This window comes from Amblyraja radiata, chromosome 30 (genome assembly GCF_010909765.2).
Source record: "Amblyraja radiata isolate CabotCenter1 chromosome 30, sAmbRad1.1.pri, whole genome shotgun sequence".
In the NCBI taxonomy this organism is placed as follows: domain Eukaryota; kingdom Metazoa; phylum Chordata; class Chondrichthyes; order Rajiformes; family Rajidae; genus Amblyraja; species Amblyraja radiata.
The window spans coordinates 20710721-20731497 of NC_045985.1; the positions used below are offsets into that span (position 1 = coordinate 20710721).

At 48.3% G+C, this 20777-nt stretch overlaps 1 protein-coding gene across 1 annotated transcript; it reads left to right on the plus strand.

The window, feature by feature from the left end:
- The first annotated feature begins 11 nt into the window (after positions 1 to 11).
- LOC116990181 (zinc finger SWIM domain-containing protein 3-like) lies at positions 12 to 20210 on the plus strand. The gene is made up of 7 exons (XM_033047737.1): positions 12 to 115; positions 3895 to 4196; positions 6604 to 6712; positions 8908 to 9148; positions 11603 to 12038; positions 13778 to 14498; positions 18045 to 20210. The coding sequence occupies exons 2-7, from the start codon at positions 3940 to 3942 to the stop codon at positions 18045 to 18047; spliced, it is 1767 nt and encodes a 588-aa protein (XP_032903628.1). The 5' UTR covers positions 12 to 115; positions 3895 to 3939; the 3' UTR covers positions 18048 to 20210.
- Positions 20211 to 20777: the final 567 nt, after the last annotated feature.

Here is a 20777-nt window from a genome sequence, read left to right on the forward strand (position 1 = left end):
GGGGAGCCGGCGGCCCGGACAAGGAGGGCGCGCGCGCGCTGGGGGCTGGAGACGGAGAGTGACAGAGACAGGGAGAGACACAGAGACAGGGAGCGGGGCCGCTCACAGTTGAACGGTAGGTGTCCCGGGTGCTGTGAGAGCGGCGCCGGCAGCGACAACCTGGGCCCGGGCCCGGAGCTGCGACAAAGCGCCGGGACCGCGGCTGCGCGTCAGACGCCGCCAAACACGCGGGATATCCCATCCCTGTGCCCAGGAATCCGGGATCATCCCAATCCTGCACCGGACTGCAACCGCCCCCCGTCCCAATTCATTAACCCCGCCCGCACACGGGGAATTTTATCCCAATCCCAGGAATTTGCATCAACCTAATTCAGGGATTGATCCCGATCTACTATCCCGCGGATTTCCATCCCAATACTGAGCATTGGAAGACCCTTCCCCTATCCCAAACCCAGGGACTTATCCCCCGCACATGCACTGGTATTTTTTTAATCCCAATCCCATGAATTTGTATCCTATCTAAATCAGGAATTGATCCCGACCACCTATCCCAATGTTGAACATTGCAAGATGCCCCCACCTCCAAACCTGGGGAATTATCCCACCAACGCCATATGGGTGGTTAATATTCCAATGCCGGGAATTTCCATCCGATCTAAATCCCATCCCAGGGATTTCTCTCAGAATGCGGGGCCTTGCAAGATGCTCTCATTGCAAACATGGAGAATTACCACCCTACCTGCACAAGGGTGATTATTATCCCAATTCCAGGAATTTACATCCATCAAAATCAGGGATTTATTCTGATGTACCATCCTGTAGATGTCCCTCACAATGCTGAACATTGCAGGATGCCCCTACCCCCAACCCAGGGAATTGAATTATCCCCACCTGCACACGGGCAATTATTATTCCAATACCAGAAATATCCATCCTTTCTAAATTAGCGATTGTCCTCTATCCCAATGCTGAGCATTGCAAGATGCCCCAAACTCAACCCAGGTAATTACCCCCCAACCACACATGGGCGATTATCCCAATCCCAGGAATTTGCAGCATACCTGAATCAAGGATTGCCCCCAACCCTGATCCACAATCTTGTGATTTCCCTCCCAATCCTGAGAATTGCAAGATGCTCCCAGCCCTGACTGGGGGATTCCCCCGGCTCACGGGCGATTATTCTAATGTCTGGAATTGCCATCCTCTCTAACCCAGGGATGACCTCAGATTCAACCGGTGCTCCGATGCAGGCAGTGCTATCTGCACCCCAGGAATTTCCACTATCTAACCCAAGGATGCACCCACCTCTAACGCAATTATTCCGCCACCTGCACTCGGTCAATTATTATTCCAACTCCAGGAATTTTTATCCCAGGGATTATCCCTGATCCCAGTGATTCCCACTTCACCGAAGGATTAGACTGCACAGTCTCTGATCCCAGTGATTGGACCCCACCCGTCCTCTGTTCCCTGGGATTGGAGTGTTTTATCCTAATCTCTGGGAATGGACCCCACCCTGTATCTGATGCCAGGGATTGGAGTTTTCCCCATTGATGATGCTAGGGATTAGACTATACCCCATCTCTAATTCCAGGAATTGGATCCCACCTCATCACTGATTGCAGGAGTTGGAACATGCCCCATCTCTGATCCCAGATCTCCCCAAATCTAACCCTAAATCTCAGGAATTGTCATTTCTGGAAACCCAGGAACCGATCCCTTGGATCTTCCCCGCAGTCCCCAATCTCTCGGATTGCAACCTGTCTCCCCAAAGCCTAATGATTGGATCTCATCTCTGATCCACGGAATTCCCACAACCCCAGGGATTGACCTCTAACCCTTGAACCTGGGTAATTGCAATCTGCCCACAAACCGGGCTAGGTCACCAGTGCCATGTAAATGCATGGCAATCTTTCCAATTTCTGGGATTGCTGTGCCGTCTAAATCCTGAGCCACTGTTCTCGCAAACTGAGAATTGCCCTGTCTTCAAATTGTCCTCCATCTCTCAACCCCAATACCATAGTAGAACTCTTCAAACCTTTCATCTCACGCCTTCTTATTTCCTTCTCTGGCCTCTGTCTAACCATCTGTCTATCAAAAACCGCCCTTGCCTGTGTTCACCTCTTACCTTCTACTCTTTGCCCTGTTCATCCTCCCTTCCAGATTTCTTCCCTCCTTCCCTACAAACATTGCGAGGAAGGATCCCGACCCAAAACATCACCTATGTACCTATGTATTGAATGTAACATCTCCAAGTTTGCAGAAGACACAAAGCTGGGTGGCAGTGTGAGGTGCGAGGAGGATGCTATGAGGCTGCAGGATGACTTGGATAGGTTGGGTGAGTGGGCAGATGAATGGCAGATGCAGTATAATGTGGATAAATGTGACGTTATCCACTTTGGTGGCAAGAACAAGAAGGTAGATTATTATCTGAATGGTGTCAGATTAGGAAAAGGGGAAGTGCAACAAGACCTGGGTGTCCTAGGTGCAGGTACAGCAGGCAGTGAAGAAAGCAAACGGCATGTTGGCCATCATAGCTGAAGGATTTGAGTATAGGAGCAAAGAGGTCCTACTGTAGTTGTACAGGGACCTGGTGAGACCACACCTGGAGTATTGTGTGCAGTTTTGTTCACCTAATTTGAGGAAGGACATTCTTGCTTTTGAGAGGGTGCAGCGTAGGTTCAGGTTAATTCCAGGGATGGTGGGACTGACATATGATAATAGAATGGATCGACTGTGTTTATATTCACTGGCATCTAGAAGGATAAGATAGGCTAGCTGCAGGAAAAATGTTCCCAATGTTGGGGGAGTCCAGAAACAGAGGTCACAGTTTAAGAATGCTATGGCCATATAGGACTGAGATGAGGAAAAAACGTTTTCATCCAGAGTTGTAAATCTGGAATTCCCTGCCACAGAAGGAAGTGGAGGCCAATTCACTGGATGTGTTCAAGAGAGTTAAATATAGTTCTTAGCACTAATGGAATTGAGGCATATGGGAAGAAAGCAACTTCTCCTGAGATGCTGCCTGATCCGCTGAGTTACTCCAGCACTTTGAGTCTTTTTTTCCCGTTGAATTACACTCTGCTGACTCATGGTTGACTATCAACAGGAAATATCTTTGCCCCCGATCCTCGCAATTGCTCCCAGTCCCAAATCTGGAATTTTCCATCCCACGCCCCCTCCCCCAAGTCCCCAATCCCTGGACTTCCCCGTCACAGGTGTATAATCCCCTCTGCTCCATATCCCAGAGATTAGGCATGGACATGTTGATCACATGGGCGAGTTGGGCTGAGAGTTGAGCTGTATGACTCTATGACCTGAGCGGTGCAGAGAGGTAAAGGTTAGAAGAGGAAAAACTAACGGATGCTATTACCAGCATTCACAAGGATAAGATCTGGATGGGATGAGATAGTGGATGTGATGTGGAGATTCCAGTGGTAGAGTTGCTGCCTTAAAACCCTTGCAGTGACAGTGACCCGGTTTCGATCCCGACGACGGGTGCTGTCTGTACAGAGTTTGTACATTCTCTCCGTGAGTTTTTTCCGAGATATTCGGTTTCCTCCCACACTCCAAAGACGTGCGGGTTTGCAGGTTAATTCGCTTCTGTAAAATTGTAAATTGTCCTAACATGTAGGATAGTGCTAGTATACGGGGTGATCGCTGGTTGGGGGTGGACTCGATGGGCTGAAGGGCCTGTTTCCGTGCTGTATTTCTGAAGTCTAAAGTAAACTGTAAAGACAGCATCCGAGCAAAGGATCGATCCCGGGTCTCTGGCGCTGTCAGGCAGTGACTCTACAGTTGCGCCACCGTGCCATTCTTGAACACTAGATATGAGCTATACTGATCCATTCTACCTTGGCTGATCTGCATCTTCTGCATGTGGTCTATTCTCAGTGCCTGCTCTCCAGTCGGCCAACTCCATCTGACACACGTGCAGCCATGTCCCAGGTGACGGGTTTCCGAGTGGGCGCCGAGTTCTCGAGCTACAGCGAGCTGCACCGGGAGTTCCGCCGCTACCAGAGGGACAACTCCGTGCAGATGTGGACCAGGCACTCGCGGACCATCGAGGCGCAGCGGCGACGGGCACCCAAGCGCCCGATGAACATTGCGCTGAAGTTTGCCGAGATCGACTACGCATGCGTTCACGGCGGCAAGTTATTCAAGACTAAAGGATTCGGCAAACGGCCAATCCAGAGGTGAGGAAATACTTGCAGGGGCGGCACAGGGGCAGAGCTGGTAGAGACGCTGCCTCACAATGCCACCGATCCCGGTTCGATCCTGACCTCGGGTGCTCTGTGTGTGTGGAGTTTGCACGTCCTCTCTGTGACCAGCTGTGTTTCTTCTGTGTGCTTCAGTTTCCTCCCATTTCCAAAACATGTGCGGGTTTCTTGGTAAATTGGCCCTCTGTAAATTGTCCCGAATGTGTAGGGAGTGGATGACAAAGTGGGATAACATAGAACATGGAATACCTCGCCTCTATTTAAAGCTCTTATTTAAAGATGCTTTTATTCTTTTAAATTTAATTATATAAGTTGAGCTGGGTAGTTAGTTTTGGTTAGAATTACAGCGTGGAAACTGGCCTCTCAGCCCACCGAGTCCACAACGACCATCAATCATCCATTCACACTAGTTCTATGTTATCCCACTTTCTCATCCACTCTACACACTAGAGGCAATTTACAAAAGCAAATTAATCCACAAACCTGCACGAGTTTAGAATGTGGAAATAAACCACTTTGAAAAAACCCACGTGGTCACAGGGAGGACGTACAATCTCTGCATAGACAGCACCTGTAGTCAGAATCAAACCTGATTCTCTGGTGCTGTGAGGCAGCAGCTCTAGTGCTGCCCCTGTCTGTCTGTCTCTCTTTCTCTTTTTTTTCTGTCCCTCTGTTCATTTTTTCCTCTTTTGCACTCTGTTCATCTTTGTCTGTGTGTGTGTTTCTCTCTCCCCCACTCTCTCTCCCCCCCTCTCTCTCCCCCCCTCTCTCTCCCCCCCCTCTCTCTCTCCCCCCCTCTCTCTCTCCCCTCTCTCTCTCCCCCCTCTCTCTCCCCCCCTTTCTCTCCCCCCCTCTCTCTCCCCCCCTTTCTCTCCCCCCCTCTCTCTCCCCCTCTCTCCCTCTATCTCTCTCTCTCTCTCACCCCCTCTCTCTCTCTCCCTCTCTCCCCCCTCTCCCAACACCTATATTTGCTCATGCCGACCCGCACATACACTCTTCTTCTTGCGTATGGCGTGCGCAGCCTAAAGTAGGACAACTTGTTCTATTTGATCTTATTTGATTGTGCACGCCGGGTTGATTGCATTCGTCGAAACAGGGCGGACCACATGAAGGTTGCAATCTTCCACCCCGCACATACACGACTCGCTGGGATTGTCTAGAGTGGCAGAGTTATCCCACACAGAAATAGGCCCTTCGGCCCAACTTGCCACCGCTCATCGAGATGGCCTATGTACACCCGTCCCACCTGCCCGCGTTTGTCACTGGTCCCTCAGAACCTTCCCTATCCATGTACCTTTCCAAATGTCTTTTAAATGCGATAGTACCTGCCCCATCTACCACCACTGGAGGCTAGTTTCATTTACCCACTGCACTGTGTGGAAAAGGTTACCCCTTGGGTTATATATTAAATAATAGGTGACGTTTCGGTTTGTCACCCGTCTTCAGACTGAGAGTCAGGGGAGAGGGAAACTAGAAGCTTCCCCCACCCTCGTCGTTCTATTAATTTCACTGTCGTCTTGCTTAGTTTCACTGTTTGTATCCACTTGTTATCATCTTCACCACAGCCAACAATGGACCATTGTGGGCTCCACCTTTCCTTTGTCATCGCTGCTGGCTTTAATTTGTTCTTTCATAAATGTTACTCATTTGTTCTTTGTACCCCTTCATCCCCTAGTTCCCTCTCCCGTGACTCTCAATCTGATAAAGGGTCCCAACCCGAAATGTCACCTATTCCTTTTCTCCAGAGATGCTGCGTGACTCGCTGAGTTACCCCAGTATTTTGTGTCCCTCCCCTTTGTTATGTACTATGTTATCTTACACCAATTCTGCATGAATCACATTTTATTGCAGCTGTTGCTTCAAGTCCCCCCCAGTTTGTGAAGGAGTTTATTATCAGTCAAAGGCCATTCATTCAGCGAACCATCTTGTCTTCCCACTTACACTGCTTGATGGCCAATGTCAATCTAATATTTCTGTTGGATTCTGTGATGATTGTAAAAGATAGCCATACACTGCTGGTCTGAATCATCCTACCACAAGTAGAGAGCAGTCCTGAACTGCCATCTTCCTCATTGGTGACTATCGGACTGTCTTTGTTATTCCCTTATCATGTATCTACACACTGGAAATGGCTCGATTGTAATCATGTATTGTCTTCCCACTGACTGATTAGCATGCAACAAAAGCTTTTCACTGTACCTCGGTACACGTGACAATAAACTAAACTGAGCAAAACTGAAGAAGGGTCTCTATCCGAAGCGTCATCTATTCCTTTTCTCCAGAGATGATGCCGGACCCGCTGAGTTACTCCAGCATTTTGTGTCTATAGACTGCTGGTCTTCACCCAGTTGGCTTACACACTGCCTCCCACTGTCTTTTTCAGAACCAACAAGATGAAGTGTCCCTGTATCATTAAAGTCCGTCTTTCTGCAGATGGAGACAAGTTTGTGGTGAAAGAGATGAATGAATCGCATAACCACACAGTGCCGCAGGTAAAAGCAGAACACGCACACCAGCCAGGTGGAGTTTTTGTATCTGCCGCTGCTTCAGATTGTCGGGGGGGGGGGGGGGGGGGGGGGGGGGGTGGTGTGTGTGTGTCTGTGTCGTTTCGGGTCAAGACCCTTCTTCAGAAACTAGATGGGGAAGATGTTCCGAATGTTTTTCCCCATGGTAGTTGTGGAGGTGGAGAGACACATAGATGGAGAACGTTCCAAATAGCTGCTAAAGGCATAGTCAAATGCACAGGGATTAAAATTCAGGAATGGCCTAGGGCCAGAGTTAGAGAGATTTTGTATTATACTAGACCAAGGGGGACCCGTTGGGTCCTGTCCCCTCTACGCGCGGTTGCGGGGGTGGCCTGCGGCGTCACACACACACTAACCCCCCCCTTGATATTATATTAATATTATTCATTGGATCCTTTTACACCATCCCCGCCTTATCCACTGATGCATAGCCCCCACCTCACAGGTGGGTCTGGAGAGGGGGCGGGGGCGGGTAGAGAGAGAGGGCAGAGAGAGAGGGGCAGAGATAGAGAGATTTTGTATTATATATATATATATGACCTAGACGTAAATGTAGATGGGTTGGTGAGTGAGTTTGCTAATGACACAAATTAGGAGTTGTAGACAGCGAGAAATGCAGTCAGAAGATAGCAGAACATAGACCAGCTGCAGAAAGGGGCAGAGAAATGGCAGATGGAGTTTAACCCGAGCAAGTGTGAGGTGATGCACTTTGAGATTTTAAATGTAAGGAGAGAGTATACAGTTAATGGCATGACCCTTAACAGCATTGATGTGCAGAGGGATCTTGGAGACCCAAGTTCATAGCTCACTGAAGGAGGCAGCACAATAGACAGGGTGGTTAAGAAGGTGTCATAAGTAATAGGAGCAGAATTAGGCCATTCAGTCAATCAAGTCTATTTCGCCATTCATTGTTGGTTGATCTATCTCTCCCTCCTAACCCCATTCTCCTGCCTTCTCCCCATAACCCCTGACACCTCTACCAATCACCAATCCATCTATCTCTGCCATAAAAATATCCATTGACTTGGCCTCCACAGCCTTCTGTGGCAAAGAATTCCACTGATTCACCACCTTCTGATTAAAGAAATTCACCCTCCTCTCCTTCCTAAAGGAACGTCCTTTAATTCTGAGACTATGGCCTTTAGTCCGACACTTTCCCACTAGTGGAAACATCCTCTCACATCCACTCCATCCTAGCCTTTCACTACTCGGTACATTTCAATGAAGTCCTCCCTGATTCTTCTAAACTCTAGAGAGTACAGGCCTGGTGCCGTCAAACGTGCATCATATGTTAACCAGGGTATGGTATGCTTGTCTTCTGTGCTATGGGGCATTGACTATAAGAGTCAGCACATCATGATGTAGCTCTATAGGGCTTTAGTTAGACTGCATTTGCGGTATTACGTGTAGTCCTTGTCGCCTCATTACAGGAAAGATGTGGAGGGTTTGGAGAGGGTGCAGAGAAGGTTTACCAGAATGCTGCTTGGATTAGAGGGTTTCAGCTACAGTTGGAGGTTGGATACATTTTCTCTGGAACGTCAGAGGTTGAGGGAAGACTCGATAGGAGTATATAAAGTTATGAGAGGCATACATAAGATAATCAGAGGCTTTTCCCCAGGGTAGAAATGTCCAACACTAGAACTACACAGTTATATGGTGAGAGGGGGAAAAATTAATGTGCGAGGCAAGATTTTTACAAAGGGGTGGGGGTGGGGAATACACTGCCAGAGATGGTGGTGGATGTAGATACCATAGTGGTGTTTGAGAGGCTTTGGGATAGGCACATGGAAGTTCAGGGACTAGAGCGATATGGATCATGTACAGGGAGATGTGATCAGTTTAACTTGGAATCATGTTTGTCACAGATAATGTGGGCTGGAGGGCCCATTCCTGTGCTGTCATATTCTATGTTCTAATACGGGATCTTAGCTTAGTTTACAGATACAGCCTGGAAACATAGGCCTACCTAGTCCACGCTGATCATCGACCACCTGTTAGCACTAGTTCTATGTTATCCTAATTTCTCATCCACTCCCGACCCGCTAGGGGCAATTTACAGAGGACAATTGACCTCCAAACCAGATGTCGTTTTCACTGTACCTTGGTACACGTGACATTACACTAAACTGAACTGATCCTACGACCTTGCTTATACCCCACAGGAAGAGGAGGAGAGGCTCCAGAACCAAAGGCTCTGTGTTAAAGCGCTGCGCGTGGACACCACTTCCATCGTCTCGCTGCGGAGTAATGGAGCGGGTGTCAAGGTGCAGCTGGGGGAGGTTGCCGGCAAGGTGCTCGCTGACGAGGATGCCCATAGCTCCGCACGCAAGGAGAAATGTGGCCAGTTCAAGGTCAACAAAACCGACTTGGAGAAAATGGTGCCAACACTGGCGGCCGTCAAGGGTAAGGTCATAAGGAATAGTAGAAATAGGCCATTCGGCCCATCATGGCTGATCTATCTCTCTCTCTCTCCTAACCCCATTCTCCTGCCTTCTCCCCATAACCTCTGACACACGTACTAATCATGAATCAAGGCAGGTGAAGGTCTCCTCGCTTGTCCCAGGGCTAACGGGCTGCTCCAGGTTTGACGAGCTGCATCGTGACTATCTGACTTGTACTCAGTGCACCGACCGTTGAAGGCAAACGTACCTCACCCCTGTCACTGTGCGTTACCACTACTTTGTTCAGAATCAATTTCACAATCACACTCAATTTATCAGCCAAGCATGTACACATTCAAGGATTTTGCTCGCACGTGGTAAAAACACGAGACAACGGATAATTAAAAAAACATAATTAAACAATGTAAAAATATAGTGCAAGAGTAAAAAGGTGCAGCTTTGCTGTATATTGAACATGTACAGTGCATTCAGAAAGTATTCAGACCCCTTCACCTTTTCCACATTTTGTTACGTTACAGCCTTATTCTAAAATGGATTAAATTATATATTTTTTATCAGCAATCTACACACAATAGCCCACAATAAAAAAGTGAAAACAGGTGTTTAGAAATTTTTGCAAAATAATTTAAAAAAAAAAACTGAAATATCACATTTACATAAGTATTCAGACCCTTTACTCAGTACTTTATTGAGCCACCTTTGGCAGTGATTACAACCTCAAGTCTTCTTGGGTATCAAGCTTCAAGTTTGGCACACCTGTATTTAGGTAATTTATCCCATTCTTCTCTGCAGATCCTCTCAAGCTCTGTCAGGTTGGATGGGGAGTGTCGATGCACAGCTATTTTCAGATCCCTCCAGAGATGTTCGATCGGGTTCAAGTCCGGGCTCTAGCTGGGCCACCTACGGACATTCACAGACTTGTCACAAAGCCACTCTTGCGTTGTCTTGGACGTGAGCTTTAGGTCGTTGTCCTGTTGGAAGGTGAACGTCTGCCCCAGTCCGAGGTCCTGAACGCTCTGGAGCAGGTTTTCATCAAGGATCTCTCTATACTTTGCTCCGTTCATCTTTACTTCAATCCTGACTGGTCTCCCAGTTCCTACCGCTGAAAAACATCCCTACAGCATGATGCTGCCACCACAATGCTTCACCGTAGATATGGTATTGGCCAGGTGATGAGCGGTGCCTGGTTTCCTCCAGACGTGACACTTGGCATTCAGGCCAAAGAGTTCAATCTTGGTTTCATCAGGCCAGGGAATCTTGTTTAGGTGCCTTTTGGCAAACTCCAAGCGTGCTGTCATGTGCCTTTAACTGAGGAGTGGCTTCTGTCTGGCCACTCTACAATAAAGGCCTGATTGGTGGAGTGCTGCAGATATAGTTGTCCTTCTGGAAGTTTCTCCCATCTCCACAGAGGAACTCTGGAGCTCTGTCAGAGTGATCATCGGGTTCTTGGTCACCTCCCTGAATATGTTAGTAAGTCTCTATCCTAAGGCCCTTCTCCCCCGATTGCTCAGTTTGGCCAGGCTCTATGAAGAGCCCTGGTGGTTTCAAAGTTCTATTTAAGAATGACGGAGGCCACTGTGCTCTTCGGGACCTGCAATGCTCCAAAAATTGTTTTCCCCAGATCTGTGTCTCAACACAATCCTGTCTCGGAGGTCTACAGACAATTCCTTCGTCTTCATGGCTTGTTTTTTGCTCTGACATGCACTGTCAACGGTGGGACCTTATATAGACAGGTGTGTGCCTTTCCAAATCATGTACAATCAATTTAATTTACCACTTGTAGACTCCTATCAAGTTGTAGAAACATCTCAAGGATAATCAATGGAAACACGATGCACCAAAGCTCAATTTTGAGAGTCACAGCAAAGGGTCTGAATACTTACGTAAATGTGATATTTCAGTTATCTATTTTTAATTATTTTGCAATAATTACTAAACACCTGTTTTCGCTTTTATATTATGAGGTATTGTGCGTAGATTGATGATAAAAAAAAATGACTTAACCAATTTTAGAATAAGGCTGTAATGTAACAAAATGTGGAAAAGTGAAGGGGTCTGAATACTTTCTCAATGCACTGTAAATATCTAAAGTGCACTTGGAGAGTTCATAAGTGTTTGACTTACAGACCAGAATTTAGTGGTGTAGAGAGGCTGTTAAGTAGAGCTACCACTCGTGGGAAGAAGCTGTTTTTGTGTCTGGATGTGCCCAGAGGGGAGGACTTCACGAGAGAGTTAGATATAGGTCTTAGGGCTGATGGAATCAAGGGATATGGGGAGAAAGCCAGAACAGGGTACAGATTCTGGATGATCGGCCATGATCATATTAAATGGTGGTGCTGGCTCAAAGGGCCGAATGGCATACACCTATTTTCTATGTTTCTACTTCAAAGAGTTTGTGGCCAGGGTGAGAGCGGGTCAGTCCCTTGTTCTGACTCTTGTCTGCGTTTGCTTGCAGACGGCACGGTGGTGATGGTGGTGAACAAGGCCAACGTGTTGCAGGCCATCTACTACCAGGACGGCCGCATGAAGCAGACCTTCGAGAGGTTCCCCGAGGTGCTGCTGGTGGGCGCCACCTACAGCTGGGCGGGCCTGCAGCTGCCCACCTACCTGCTACTGGCCATCAACGGCAACGGGGAGAGCGAGCTGGCGAGCCTGTGGTTCCTGCAGAGCGAGGAGCGCGAGACCGTCCGGCAGCTTCTCCGCATCTTCAGGCAGAAGAACCCGGCGGCGGAGGGAACGCGGGCGGTGGTAGTCGGCAGCATGGTGTGCGACGGGGAGCTGGTGTCCGATGTGCTGCCCCACTGCAAACCGCTGGCCTGCCTCGCCCACACCCTGAGCGTCTTCCAGGACGATGTGACCGCCGAGAAGCTGCACCTGACCGCCGGGCAACAGTAAGCACTGGCACCGACATTCCCTCGTGGGACTGGAGCGGAGCGGGCGGGTGGGGGATGGGGGTTCCCAAATATTCCTCCGCCTGTCACATTGTGTTGGTTTGTTAAAGATGTGACTCTCATCCCTCTGCACAATCCAGTCTACCCATGTCCCATCTACTCCACTCTCTGCCCTCTCTCTCTTTTCTTTCCTTCTTTCTTACCCGCTACTTCCTTTCTCCTCCTCCTTTCTCCGTCTCCTTTCTCAGTCACCCTCTCCTCCTCCGTCCCACTCAACTCCTCCCCCTCCTCTCCGCTCCTTTCCCCTACTCCTGTTTCCTCCTCCTCCTGCTCACACACTCCTCCCCTCCTTCACCCACTCCTCCCCTGCTTCACCCTTCCTCTCCTCCACCCCCCTCCTCTCCTTCCCTCTAATCTCCTCCTGCCCCCTCTAATCTCCTCCTGCCCCCTCTACTCCACCATTGTGCACCAATAAGCTCTGGAATCGTGATTCCGTCGTGGGACCGGGGCGGGGGTTGGGGGGCGGGGGCAGGTTGTGTTTTCCCAAATATACCTCCTCCTGTCACGGCGTGGGTCAGATAAGGGTGTGACTCATTCCACAACATGGTCCACACAATCCAGTCTTCCCCTGCCCCACTCTCCCTCGTCCTCTCCCCCCTTGCCCCCTCCTTCCCCTTTTGCCCCTCCTCTCCCTTTCTGTAGATGGGGCATCTTGGTCAGCATTAGATGGGGCATCTTGGTCAGCATTAAATGGGGCATCTAGGTCAGCATTAGATGGGGCATCTAGGTCAGCATTAGATGGGGCATCTTGGTCAGCATCAGATGGGGCATCTTGGTCAGCATCAGATGGGGCATCTTGGTCAACATTAGATGGGGCATCTTGGTCAGCATTAGATGGGGCATCTTGGTCAGCATTAGATGGGGCATCTTGGTCAGCATTAAATGGGGCATCTAGGTCAGCATTAGATGGGGCATCTTGGTCAGCATTAGATGGGGCATCTTGGTCAGCATTAGATGGGGCATCTTGGTCAGCATCAGATGGGGCATCTTGGTCAACATTAGATGGGGCATCTTGGTCAGCATTAGATGGGGCATCTTGGTCAGCATTAGATGGGGCATCTTGGTCAGCATTAGATGGGGCAACTTGGTCAACATTAGATGGGGCATCTTGGTCAACATTAGATGGGGCATCTTGGTCAGCATTAGATGGGGCATCTTGGTCAACATTAGATGAGGCATCTTGGTCAGCATTAGATGGGGCATCTTGGTCAGCAAGGACGAGTTGGGCCGAGCGGCCTATTTCCATGCTGTTTGACTCCACTGTTCAGTGGACATTGAGGAGGTCGACAAATGTCCTGACAAATGACTCTGACAAAATCGGAGTTTTTCTTGCAGCCGATGGGGACTGTTGAGGTGAGAGTTTAGATTAGTTTTGGAGATACAGTGTGGAAACAGGCCCTTTGCCCCACTGAGTACACGCTGATCATTGATCACCCGTTCATACTAGTTCTAGGCCACACTCGTTACAGAGGCCAATTAACATACAAACCTGCACGGCTTTGGAACGTGGGAGGAAACCCACATGGTCACAGGGAGAACGTACAAACTCCACACAGACAATGCCTGTAGTCAGGATGGATCCTGGGACTGGCACTGTAAGGCAGCAACTCTACCGCTATGCCACGGTGCTGCACCGGGAGGTTCCTAACCTTGTCTCCTCTTCCCTTTCTTCCCGCCAGGAGCCAGCTGCTGCAGATCCTACACAGTATGTGTTACGCGACGTCGACTGAGGACTACGACCTGCTGTACCGCCAGCTGCTGGACACCAACGCGGAGAGCGCCGTCGACTACTTCCACAAGACGTGGCACGGGTCGCGCCGCCAGTGGGTGGAGGGCTTCAAGCACGAGAACGAGAGCTACCTCACCAGCTCCCTGCAGCGGGTGCAGGCGCTGAGCCAGAGGCTGGCGGCCACGGTCGAGGACTTCTCCAACGTGACCTCCTTCACCCGGGACCTCCTGAAGGCCGTGGACACGGTGCGGGCAGAGTGCGACCAGCGGGTGTTGCAGAGAGCGCCTCCTGCAGGGCCGGAGGACAACTCCGTCGAGTCTTTCTACCGGGAGCTGCTCACCGACTTTGCCTTCCACCGGGTGCAGAGGGAGCTGGAGGAAGCAGAGTGGGTCTCCTTCCTCAGTGTGGAGGCCGAGAGGGCCTGGCCCGTGTGTCGGCGCCGGGCCCTCGTGACGGACCAGGCCAGCTGCCAGTGTGCCTTCCGCACCTCCATGAGGCTCCCCTGCCGGCACGTCCTGGCTCTCCGGCGGCGGCTGGGCTCCGACCTCTTCGAGCCCTCGCTCTGCGCCGGGCGCTGGACGCAGGAGCACTTCCTCGGCGGTCAGTTCCCGTCCACGTCACTGAGGGAGCGGGACAAGGTGCAGCAGGAGCGATACCGCCAGGCCTTCAAGGTAGCTCGCAAACTCTCGTCCCTCGCCACCCGGTGTCCGGCCGAAGACTTTGGCAGGTGCCTGGAGGTTATGACGGCCGTCACCGACATCTGGGCCAGAGGTGGCCAGGTGCAAGTCACCGAAATCAATGGTTTGTAGCAACACAGTCTCAGAGAGAGTGAAGCAAAGATACACACAAAACATGGAGCAGTACAGCACAAGAACAGGCCCTTCAGCACGCAATGAACATGATGCCAAGACCATCGCTTATCTACCTGCATATAATCCATATCTCCCCATTTCATGCATATCCATGTGCTATCTAAAAGTCTTTCAAATGCCACTATTATATCTGCTTCAACTTCCACCCCTGGCAGCGCGATCCAGGCACCACACTCTGTGTAAAAAGAAACTTGCCCTACACATCTCAATCAATCAATCAATCAACATTTATTGTCATCTTGCAAAGCAACAATTGTACAGTGCAAAATGAGAAGGCGTTTCCCAGGGAATACCGGAGCATTGCACATGAAACTTAAAACATTTCACACATAATAACAGTAAAAACAATCCAGTCCCTGATGGAACAGTATAAATAGTTAAAAGCAGGTAAAACAGCAACATTAAAATACAGTAAAAAACAATCATTAAAATGTCCAGGGCAGCTGATTTGAGCGGCCAGTGCCAGAGTTATTAAAATGTCAGTGCAAAGCCACAGAATCAGGTGACTGAGTACAGAGTGACTGTTTAGCAGCCTCACAGCCTGTGGCTGGAAGCTGTTTAGCAGTCTTGTAGTCCGGGCTTTGATGCTACGGTATCTCTTGCCTGATGGCAGGAGATCCAGGTGTGTGTGGAGGGGGTGCAGTTTGTCCTTAGCTATTCTCAGAGCTTTTTTCAGACAGCGGCTCTGGAACAGTTCTTGTACCGAGGGTAGGGAGACGCCAATGATCCTCTCTGCTCTCCTCTCCTTTAAACTCTACACTTTTCACTTTAATGCAATGCCCTCTAGTATTGGATTTTTTAATTTCTGGGAGAAGGATCCTGACTCTCCACCCCATCTATGCCTTTCATCATTTTACAAACCTCTATTAGGTCTCTCCGCAACCTCCGACATTCCAGAGGAAACAATCCAAGTATGTCCAACTCTCCCTGTAGCTAATACCTCCTAATCCAGGCAAAATATTCTGACAAACCTCCTGCACTCTCTCCAAAGCTTCCAAATACTTCCTATAATGGGGCAACCAGAACTGGATGCAATACTCCAAATGCAGCCTAAACCAAAGTCCTATAAAGATGCATCATGACTTCCTGACTGTTAGAGTCAATGCACCCATGACCCATGAAAGCAAGCAGACCATATGCCTTCTTGACCACTCTCTACACATATGTTGCCACTTTCAGGGAAGTACTGTAGAAAGTGGACACAGTGCTGGAGTAACTCAGCGCATCAGGTAGCATTTCTGGAGGATGAGGAAAGGTGACGTTTCGGGTCAGGACCCTTTATACTAATTGTTGTAGGGGAAGCAAGCTGGATGATTCGTACGATAGAACTTTTATTGATCCCAGGAGGGAAATTGATCTGCCATCATTCATAAAACACAAGATACATGAAACATGAAATTAAAATGATGAGTGGAAAGGATTGGTGATGTTCAAATATTGGGGAGGGGAGTCAGTCTACCCCACGACAGAAGAGGGAGGTGTTGTACAGTTTGATAGCCACAGGGAGGAAGGATCCCCTGTGGCGTTCTGTACTGCATCTTAGTGGAATCAGTCTGTTGCTGAAGGTGCTCCTCAGGTTGACCAGTGTGTCATGGAGAGGATGGTATGCCTCATGAATGTTGCGTCATGGGGTGAGACAAATATCCATCTTGCCCATCTGGATGTGGACCCATTTCTCCCACATTCCCGCACCCCACTGCTTGCCCATTCCCTCCTGTCCCCTTCCAACTATATACCTTCCCCTGACTTTACCATTCATGCTTTTCCTGTCCTAGCCTTTTGGCTTTTCATCTCTGGCCTTATCTGTGCCCATCAAACCCGACCTGCTGGTGGGCGATGGCGAGGCGAGGGTCGGTGGAGTCGCTGTTGTAGGTCCGCAGGAGCTAGAGAAAAGTCTCAGTTTGAAGAGAGGTGTCGACCCTAAACGTCAACTCATCTCTATTCAGAAATGTTGCCTGAGCCGCTGAGTTACTCCAGCACCTTGTGTCTATCCACTTATCACTTGCCAGGCTTTGTCCCAACCCCACCTCTCTTTCAGCCTTCTCCCCTCCCTCTACTACATTGCCTCATCCTCTCCTTCCTTAGTGAAGACAGAACCAAAGTACCTGTTCAACTCATCTGCCATTTCATTGCTCCCCATAATAAATTCACCTGTTTCGGTCTTCAAGGGCCCCACATTTGTCTTAACTAATCTTTACCTCTTCACATACCTAAAGAAGCTTTTCCTAACCTCCTTTATATTCTTGGCTAGTTTACCTTCGTACTTCATCTTTTCTCCCCGTATTGTCTTTTTAGTTGCCTTCTGTTCTTTAAACGTTTCCCAATCCTCTGGCTTCCCGCTTATCTTTCCAATGTTATACGTCTTCTCTTTTATTTTTATACTGTCCTTGACTTCCCTTGTCAGCCACGGTCACCTCTTACCTCTTGGAATCTTTCTTCCTCTTTGGAATGAAATGATCCTGCATCTTCTGGATTATTCCCAGAAATTCCTACCATTGCTGTTGCACCGTCATCCCTGCTAGAGTCCCTTTCCAGTCAACTTTGCCCATCGCCTCGCTCATGCCTTCATAGTCCCTTTTGTTCAAACTGCAACACTTCTGATTGAACCTTCTCCCTCTCAAATTGCAGATTAAAACTTATCATATTAAGGTCACCACCTCTTAATGGCTCCTTCACCTTGAGTTCCCTTATCAAATCCGGTTCATTACACAACACTAAATCCAGAATTACCTTCTCCCTGGTAGGATCCAGTACAAGCTGCTCTAAGAATCCATCTCGGAGGCACTCCACAAACTCCCTTTCTTGGGGTCCAGTACCAACCTGATTTTCCCAATCTACCTGCACATTGAAACCTCTGACACCCGCACTAATCAAGAATCTAAAACTATCTTTGCCTTAACTATATCCACTGACTTTGCCTCCACAGCCTTCTGTGGCCAAGAATTCCACAGATTCACCACCCCTGCATGTTCCAGACATTCAGCATCTTCCGTGTAAAATGAAAATGAGAAAAACATTTCCTCGCACATCTCCTTGAAACTTTGCCCCTCTCACCATTTATCTATCAGAAGATTACATTTCCACTGATAGACAGGCCCTATGATACTTATTGACCGAAGATAGACACAAAATGCTGGAGTAACTCAGCGGGACTTACCGAGCCCTCTATCATGATGTATTACTGTATGTTTCCTCAAATATTGTTTTACCGTTTTGCACCATGGTGCACTCTGGACACATTACTATGTGCGTCCCCCAATAATTTATTACTGTCTGTTTCCCTCTCGGCTTACATTGCTGTGCCCCCTCCAACATCACTCACTCGTTGTGTTCCTTTGTTTTCAGTGACTGGTGCAACACAGCAAGAATCATCGTCTCCAGCCACCGAGGCAAGTTGAAGACGTGCGTAACAACTGATTTCAGATCTGAGTGACTGATGCTCACAGTCACAATGATTCACCGACATCCCAGTAATCAGGATCTAAGTTGCTTTCTCTTCATACCCACTTGTGTGTTACGCTTGTGTGTCTTGAGTGTGTGTTTGTGTGTGCAGATGCACCTAATGAACACTGCCATACATAGATCACCATTGATAATAAACTGTCGCTCGGCTCTGTGTGTGTTACGTGTTTGTGTATGTTGCATGTGCACGTGTGTGTATGGATGCATCCAACATAGGTGTGTGCCGTGTGTGTACACAGTCAGCCTTGTGTGCGTTATGTCTGTGTGTACACATATGTACGTGTGCGAGTGTGACCATGTGTGTAGATGCATCCTATGAACATTACCATACACTGATCACCATTGATAGTGAACTGTCGGTCTGCCCTGTGTGCGTTACGCGGGTTTATGTATAGATGCATCCAATGAAGATTGTTAGACACCAATCGCCATTGATAGTGAACAGTCGGTCGGCCTCTGATTGAGCTTTGAAGCTGAATTAATTTGCAGACTGTCGCGGTCAATGAATTTCAACACTTTATCCTGGAAGTGATTTTAATGGTGTTCTTCAACTGGACTTGGATCGGGTTCTGACATTCCAGGGATCATGACATCCATTCAGTGGGAAATTTAAGCAGCGAACAGGAGCCAGGATTGGATAACTGAACACAGCTCTGGCTTCTCTGCGGGAGCACTGACTGAGATCGGCTGATTCCTTGCAGGCTGGGAACAAGACCTATGTGTTCCCTTGTCAGTCTATGTACAACCTCTTGTCTTCCCTTAGGCTACTGCGGAGACACAGAGACCTGGAAATGTCAAGGAAACACATAGGAAATGTTGGAAATACACAGTGACTGAAAGATTTCTGTCAAGAGAAAAGGTGCTGGCACTTAACATGCGTTTTATACTTTCGTCAACTTGCAGCAGATTTGTTTTGATTGGGATCAACATTTTCTAAAGTTTACTATAAAAATCAGGTCTAGTTGGAGGTTGGGTCATTTCTCAGTCATGTGATGGAGCTTTCAATCCTGTCCCTCTATCCACAACTTGAGCCTATATTCGTAACCGTGAAGAATGAAAGTACTGCAGCAACTCAGCCTGTGTGGAGGGAATGGAATGGATAGGAAGCGTTTTGGGTTTGTTCCCGACCCAAAACATCATCTGTCCAATCCTGCCGCACATGTAGGATAACCCGCTGAGTTCCTCCAGCACTTTGTTTTTAGCTTAAGATTCCATCACCTGCTGTTTCGAATATTCTAGAAGCAGAAATAGGCTCTCACCCCCATTTTCCTGCCTTCTCCCCATAGCACATGGCACCCGAACTAATCAAGAATCTGTCAATGTCCTCACTGATAGCCTCCACAGACGTCTGTGGCAATGAATTCCACAGAATCAACACCCTCTGTCTAAAGAAATTCCTCATCAGGTTGTTTCCTCCTCCTCCTTTTATTCTGAGGTCATGGCCCCTGGTCCAAGGCTCTTCCACTAGTGTAAACAACCTCTCCACATCCACTCTATCCATGCCTTTCACAATTCAAACTATTCAACACAGTTTATTGTGTCTTCTTTGTAACCATCACTCAGTGCCACAGTTAGACTACATACAATGAAAATTACAAGGACATGACTGCACTCAGAATGCCCTCACTCTATCTGCCGTTCCTGGAACCATTGGAGCATCTCTGGGCTTTTCAGGTTGTTTAATTATTTGGTGTCTCGTTCTCTGTCCTAACTGTGTTCCTTATCTCGGTTGGTGAAATGGTTGGACTTGTGTTCCCGTATTAGATCAGCATTCGCATGTAAATATTTGGGTCGCGCCTGAGATTTGATCAGAGTTTGTACTTAGATTTAAAATTTAGATGTAAGTTTTATATAGCTTTCTTCAATCCCTATGCCGTTTGCCCTTACAGCTGAGAAAGTCATTGTTGCTGTCAGTTTGCATGAAGTGTGTAACAATATGGTCAATAATGATGAGCGATGGTCAGTATTTAATTGTTATTTGCAATAGTAGTGGAACAAGCTTGCTGCAGCTTTGCAGGCATATTAAAAGCAAGAACACATCAGATAAAATATGAGTTATTCCACGCCACCTGGACCATGGCTGTGCAAGGTGGTTGGATCATTGAGAGCTTGACAGGATACAATGGTCAGTGGCGATGGTCTCTTGTCCTGGGGACTGTATGGTGTTTGGGTTCTTTTCTGCAATACAGCTCCCTTGGTTCCCAATTCCCCTCACCCTGATCCCGATGCTGAGGAGGATGAATGGATGTTCCATTGTAGACACAAAATGTAAGAGTAACTCATTGGGACAGGCAGCATCTCTGGATAGAAGGAATGGCTGATGTTTTTGTTCGAGACACTTCAGAAGCAGAATTTTCTATTGTACTTGTGTCTCACCGTACTTCAGTTCAGCTTAATTTATTGTCAGTGAACAGTGAAAAGCTTTAGTTGTGTGCTATCCAGTTAGCAAAAAGACAATACATGATTACAGTCGAGTCATTTACAGTGTATAGAAACACGATAAGGGAATAACGTTTGGTGCAAGGTAAAGCCAGCAACGTCTGAACGAATATAGACTGAGGGTCACCAAAGAGGTAGCTAGTAGTTCAGCACTGCTCGCTGGTTGTGGTATATGTG